The following is a 7,282-nucleotide window of genomic DNA, read 5'->3' as shown; positions in this document are numbered from 1 at the left end:
TTTAAAGTTAGGTCGGATGTCATCGATAACATGAAAGCACGACGTGCTTACTAATAATGTAAAAGTTACATAAGTCTGTACAATCAAGATTCTAGTTATTATGGGTAAAATATAATGTTCCCATTGTTGTACACAAGCTCTTAATTATAAATGTACAACAAGAGTTGCACAAAATAAGCACATTGTGCTGGCAATCAAGCTCCTATTAGTAAGGTTGAGTTAAGAATGTAATATACATAAGATGCATTAATAACAACATGTAATCAAGTCTCCCAACACAAATCAAAAGATAAAGTTGCTAACGAAGAATGAATAGAATGTTGTTTAATAAATACTCCGTACAAATTTACAACAAGATTCTTAAGCCAAGACGTGAGCTAAGGGTATAATTGATACTAATAAACTATTGTGATGTGCATTTCAATTCTAGTTTAATAGGTAAAGTGGTGATGTGCATGTAGATTTCGTCATTGTCATTTATCATTTTAAACTATTGAATTGAAATATACTACTATATACAACAACTACATAACATTATGCTAGCCAACACTCGTATCTAGACTATATGCAGCAACCCTATCAAAATTACTAAAAGTAACAACACAATTCGGTCTCTTAATTGCCACAAAATCAGTCATTTCTAACAGGTATATCATACTACGCGAACTAGATGACATATAATATAACGAAAACTCATTATAATATTCTCAAAGTGTACTAATCTTTAACCTTTTCCTACTTCTTTTTCCTTTATCTTAACTTTGATAACACTTTATATACTTGAAGGTATAGCAAAAAAGTTCCATACATCCTATCTTTTACTAGATCAACCTGAAATTAAAGTGTTCAATAAAGCATAATGCCCTTAACAATCAATATCAATATTTATAAAGTAACATAACAATAAAAGGAAAATGAAACCCATTAAACTTACATTGCCAGAAGCAAGCTTGAGTTGAAAATAACGAATTTCAATAGGGGAAACGGTGACATGAACACCGAAAAATGTGGCTGGATTTCGGTAAAAAATCTTGACCGTTGTATTCAAAGTTAACATATCCGTTGGTACTCCTGTTGCATCCATCCCGGATTGTACATTAAAGTTGTCAAACACCATACTCTGCCCAAAATCAAAATAAAACAAACACTTAATTAATACATTTTAAAAATTGAATTAAAATTCCTGTTTAAAGCCTGCACCTATTTACAGATAATAAATACGGAGTAGATAAACGAGTCACATACTCATCACTGAGTCAGGCCAGTGATTATCCAAATTCACAATTTATTCCACTTAAATATTTATTAAATTCTGATAAAAATCAGTAAGCCCCTAAAATCAAGCTTATCGATTTTATATAATATACATTACCAAAACTAAAATGTAAAATACTATATTGATAAAAGCAGCGAACTTTATTACCAAAATAATTACTGTCATTTTTATTTTTGTAAAAAGAAACAAATATCAACAAAAAATAACAAAAATAAAATAAATTAAATTAAAAAAAAAATAAAAAAAAATATGAGACTAACCTTAACGAAAATTTTGGGTTTGTAGGGAACACTTGCAGCCCACAAGATCAAAGAAAAAATTGTAAACAAGAGAATAAACGAAACGACAAACCACACAACATAAAACCTAAACGGAACCCTGTCATCAAAACCATCATCATCATCCACGTCATCATCCACATCAGCATCCTCAATTCTCTTCCAAGGAGAAATAGTTCTATTAGGTTTAACGATAGTGTTCTTAATTGAAGCAGAGAAGGTTCTAGAAGTAGAAGATTCACGAGAATGATGAATAGGAGAACAATGGTAATGAGTCGGGTGACCCGGGGACCCGAATGGGCTAGACCCGTATGACATTTTGTCGTTAGCATCGTTATTAGATGGACTTTGAACATAGTAAAGTGGACGGCGAGGTGATCGGGGCGGAGTAAGAGCTTCGACGCTGGTCAAATCGGAGTCAGATTTCACATGCATTGTTACGCCCATTTTCAAACAACTGTGTTTCAAGTGAAGGGTTTTGTTTTGTTTGAAACGAGACAGATGTTTTGTTTTTCGGGTGTTGTGCCAAACGTTCTTTTCGGGATGAAAATGGGATTTTGTGTGTTTATTTGTTTTCTTAAAAGAAAAGGACTCCGTCTAATCTAATAATATAATGAATCTCATTCTCATGAAATTTTGATGGGGATGATTCTTACACATTGTTTTTTGATCCTCACACACCAATTTACTTGAATTCCTCCCTAATAATAGGGTAAAAGGGTGTGTGATGGTCAAAAAACAGTGTGTGAGAATCATCCCCCAATTTTTATACCACCGCATTAATAATTTGTACGTATCATATAGCATAATTTATTACTTTATTATTATTATTTTTTTCACATCATTTTGGGATCACCCAGGGAGACTTAACCACTCGCGCGTTCATCTCTCGTAGTTGTATAACCTGCCCCCAACTACTGCAATGTAACGACCCAAATCCGTTCACCAAAAACGAGGCACATTTTTTTTATAAGTTAGGTCCCATTAAAACGTACATGATGCATAACACCTTCAACACTGTTTTAACCAAAAACATAATATCGTAATGATACGTTTAACAATTCAATATAACCCTTGGTACACAAATGACACATTACAAAATCATTTGTATCAATGACCCAACCACACAAATCACGGGTTAATACTCAATAACCCAACCCACTACCAAGAGCATAATCCCGGGGACTACCAAATCCCCAATCCGCGTCCAAATCTCCGAAAGCTACCCCATCGAGCCCAAGCGCTCTTACACGTCTAGTCTAACGACTAGCTAGCCATACAATCACGATACCTGTGACGACCCGACTTTTTCGACTTATATTTTTGTGCTCTATACTTTCACGAATCTGCGTATATGTGCGTACTGATCTAGTTTATGCTCTGAAATCTTTATTCATGATTAATTACTTTCGTTAATATCTTACAACGTGCATTAAGTGTTTAATCACTTAACTTGATCCTCAAATGCTTTTACGACCGTTAGTGTCACTTGTCATTTTGAACGAGCTATGTACTTTGTACACGTTAAACTTTTGTCATAATTTGAATATTATGACTACGTAAAACTAATTGCTATTTTCTAATGACAATTACTTGGCCTATTGGCCGCTTAATTACGCTTAGTAATTTACTAATGTACACTAGTTAGTCTTAATGGACTTTTTACCCTAATGGACTTAGGCCCACCCTACTCTAGTTAATGGACCATTGAATTTGCCCAACTTTAATGGATTTATGATCCATTAAGATGTAGGACAAAAACCCATTTAGATTAGCCAACATACTAGCATTTTTGTTAGCCATTACTACATATGTTGCATGAGATCCCAACAACAAGCACCACCTTTAGACCACCACCATGCAAAAAGCAAAGTTTGTCTCCCCCTTGTCCCCCAAAAGCTATGGCCAAACCACCCCCACCACCACTATAAATACAAGCCTTATTCTTTCATTTCACACTTGATCTCATTCTCATTTTACACACACTTGCTCTCTAATTTTCTCTCTAGTCTTTCTCACACTAAAATTGTAAGTTCTTGAATTTTCTTCTTCTTCTCTTTTTCTTCTTAACCACGACATCATCATCATCATCATCAAAGGATCAAGCTTTTTAGCTTTTTGATCTTGTTACATCTTGTAGATTCAAACTTTGATTTAAAATCTTCAAGAACATGAAAGATTCAAGCTTTTTAGCTTTGAATCTTCACTACTTTGTTGGATCTAAGTTTTGAAGCTTAAGATCACTTTATTTTGCTAAAAGATCAAAACTTGTGTTTATGATCTTCATGTAACTTGTAGATCTAGCTTTTTGCTTTAACGATCTTCAAGAACATTAAAGATCCAAGCTTTCTAGCTTAGGGTTTCATTGTTTTGTTTAGATCTAAGCTTTTTAAGTTTATAATCTCATTACTTTTACTAGATCTTAGCTTTCTAGCTTATGGTCTCATTAATCTTGTAAAAATTCAAGCTTTCTAGCTTAGGGTTTCTTAACACTTGAGATCTAAGTTATTATTGTAGATCTCACTTACTTGGAACCTTTCTATGAGTTTATTGGTGATAAAAATCAGGTCTTCATCATCTCATATGATGAAGATGCATAAACTTGTGTCAAAAGGACAAAGGTTGAAGTTTTATTGTGTTTATACAATAAAGAGACAACTTTGATGTTCAAAACTTATAGAAAGTTAGCTTTTACTTTTAGTTGTGCGTTGATGGTTAAAACGTGGTCATAATGATGCTAAAACATCAAAGAGTTGTACACTTGAGGCTTATAAGCATCAAGGATGAGAACCGTGATGAGCATCAAACACCATGAAACCCACCTGAGCACTTGTTTCTATTTTTCAGGGTCTGATCAGACTCCTGGGACTTCTGGAAAGTCTTGACGATATCGAGCTGGAACAACTTGTTGTTCCTGAATACCTTGATTCAAGGCCAACGAATTTCCTGCCGCTACCATATAATATTCATCTCTCCCCGGTGATAAATAAAGCATAACCGTGAGCGGCTACGATGTTATAAGTTTCTTCCTCTTGACCGAATCTGTAACCTTCATTAGCAGATTCATTTTCTGTGGTTTCCCTGATCAAACTAGAGGTTACCAAAGAACCATGCATAGCACTAAATATGGAGATTTTTAGATAGTTCGATTTGAGTAGATGACTTTTCATTCAAGACTCGCCTAAATCCGATATATGGTTTAGAATTTATAGCCTTCCGAAAATCACTACGCCTTCATAACGACGTGCTGAAATTTCTGACCTACTCGCGCTTGAACCGTTGCCACGGTCAAACGACATCGAGTTAGGATCTGAAAATTGAACAGCGATAAGAGGACTCACAAACGGAGCCTTGATAACTAGCCACGCGTCATTTCATGTAAGACCCGTGTATTTTTCTTTGTACATATGCGTAATTATAAGTATTCAGGTGTGGGTTTTGTGGTATATAATTAAAAAGCAAAAGAAGCTGAACTGGGCATTTGGCGCGCCGCGCGGCCCTATGGCTCGCCGCGCCACTACGGGCTGACAGATTTCCTCTTCTTTTTAAATTAGATATTTTGAGGGCAATTTGGTAAAATCACTTAAGGGCCGAATTTAATGCCTTGGATCAGTTTTGGAGCTTCATTCACTCCATTCCCAACAACCTTATCATCTTCAATTCAATTCTTGAGAGAGAGTGCATTTCTAGAGTGAGAAAGCTCCATTAAAGGAAGAAGGAAGTTGAATCGGGTCTTAGTGCGAGTTTTAAAGTCGTTCATCTAGTCGATAGCTACGTGGTGATTGTGTTGGTAAGTTATAAAACCCAATTTCTTACTTTAATTGCTTTAAGGGTTAGGTTTTGGGCTAGTGATGAACCGAAGACCCATTTTGTTAGTATTTTAGGTGATTATGGGTTATGAAGACTCATTGATGACTAACCTAGGGTTTGAATGTGTTAATTGGACTTTTGAGTCTTAAATTTGGTTAGTTAGTTGCTATAACACTTTAATAATATGTAAATGGGTGTTATTGGGTATGGATGACCCAAATGGGTGTGTTGACCTTGAAATGGGTCAAATGAGTCTTTAATGACCTAAGTGGCCTAGCAAGTATGAAAACGAGTTAGCCTTGTGACCTAAATGTGTTTTAAACCCATCTTGACGAATGATTAGGGTTTTGGTGTGTGTTGACCCAAATTAGGGTTAAGGGTGCAAATGGGTTGAAATTGCACCTTGGGTCAAAATGGCTTAGAATGGTGAAAGGGTTTGGTTGACCGACTTGAGTTTGCGTTTGATGATGTGTATAATATGTTAGGTACGTTACGTTGAGGTCTTGCAAGCTCGGGTATCTTTTTACAAGACTTTGAGGTGAGTGGAATAATTATATGCGTATGTATATAATGTATCTATTTGTTGTAGCGTGAAATGTGTAGTGTCGAGGTGCTAAGACACCATGTTTCACGTGAAGAGTGTAGCATCGAGGTGTTAAGATGCCACTCGGGTGTAGCATCGAGGTGTTAAGATGCCAGCTAGGAGTGTAGTGTCGAGGTGTTAAGACACCACTCCGTAAATTAATGAGTGATGCATCGAGGTGTTAAGATGCCACTCGGGGTGATGTGCCGAGGTGTTAAGGTGCCACCCTAGGGGTTAGTGGTGCGAGGTGTTAAGTGCCCTAACGGATGTTGTGAACACCGATGGCGTTTTCGCGAGCGCCGTTCCCTTGTACTATTGGTTAACCATGGTTATTTGTGTTGTAAGCATATTATATTATTCGAGTTATATTCATATGCGGTTATTATGCTAGCTTGTGGTATTGGAGATTTATAGCTTGTTATTGTGACGATAAGCTAAGTGTGTATGCTAGCGTGTTTGCGGTTTGGTGTGTAAGTGTACGCAAGTAGGTATAATTATATATGTATTCGTATAATTATTGCATTCACTAAGCTTTGCTTACCCTCTCGTTGTTTACTATTTTTATAGGTTCGGTTGTGGACAAGGGTAAGGGCATTATCATGGAATAGAGATTCCCGCTTTGTTGATTAGGGGACGCTTTTTGGAAGTTTAGTTCTTGGAGTTTGACCGAGACTTGGGTAGTTTAATTCCAAACGCCATGCTCGTAGTGTAGTTTGGTACTTAAACTTTTTGGCGGTCGAAACTAATATTTTGTATTAAACTCGTAAAACGGCCGAAGTGGGCCCCGCTTTGTAAAACTTATTTTACGTTTGAATTGTGTTAGTTTTACATATTTGAATGTGTGGTTAAAAGCGTGTCGTCTAAAAATGTCGGGAACTGGTCGATCTTTTTCGCATTTTGAGACTTTCCGGACAGACCCGAATGGCGCGCCGCGCCAGTTCACTCTGCAGCAAAAAAAATTTTATTTTGTATTTTTCACGTGGTTTGCTCGCGGGTTGGTTTGGGTTGTTACAAGTGGTATCAGAGCATGGTCTAACGGATTTAGGTGACTTTAGATAGGCGCCTAGACTTAGACTTTTTGTGTGTGCATTATGCGGGACTTGTAGGATTACGGGTCGGAACGAGAACTCGGTTAGTGTCCTAGTTATGGGTGGACTAACGTTTATATTCATATGCGGATGTTATTAATATATTGTGTGTTGTGTTGGGTCATATCATCAAGCGAAGCGGTCGTGGTACTAACGAGTGGATACGGCGTGTACGCGTAATAATGATTAGCTACCATTTTTACGGGTACAAATCGTATTTGACAAGTGATGTAAGACGATTTCCGAG

At 36.6% G+C, this 7,282-nt stretch overlaps 1 protein-coding gene across 1 annotated transcript; it reads right to left on the bottom strand.

Moving 5' to 3' along the window:
* Positions 1-539: 539 nt before the first annotated feature.
* On the bottom strand, positions 540-1,989 carry LOC139859813 (uncharacterized). The gene is made up of 4 exons (XM_071848585.1): positions 1,537-1,989; positions 935-1,120; positions 761-831; positions 540-666 (listed from the first exon to the last, which is right to left on the bottom strand). The coding sequence occupies exons 1-4, from the start codon at positions 1,987-1,989 to the stop codon at positions 540-542; spliced, it is 837 nt and encodes a 278-aa protein (XP_071704686.1).
* Positions 1,990-7,282: the final 5,293 nt, after the last annotated feature.

The sequence above is a fragment of the Rutidosis leptorrhynchoides genome, chromosome 7 (genome assembly GCF_046630445.1).
Source record: "Rutidosis leptorrhynchoides isolate AG116_Rl617_1_P2 chromosome 7, CSIRO_AGI_Rlap_v1, whole genome shotgun sequence".
Lineage (NCBI taxonomy): Eukaryota > Viridiplantae > Streptophyta > Magnoliopsida > Asterales > Asteraceae > Rutidosis > Rutidosis leptorrhynchoides.
Note: the sequence above shows the minus strand (reverse complement) of the source record. Positions and strands in the feature narration are given on the sequence as shown.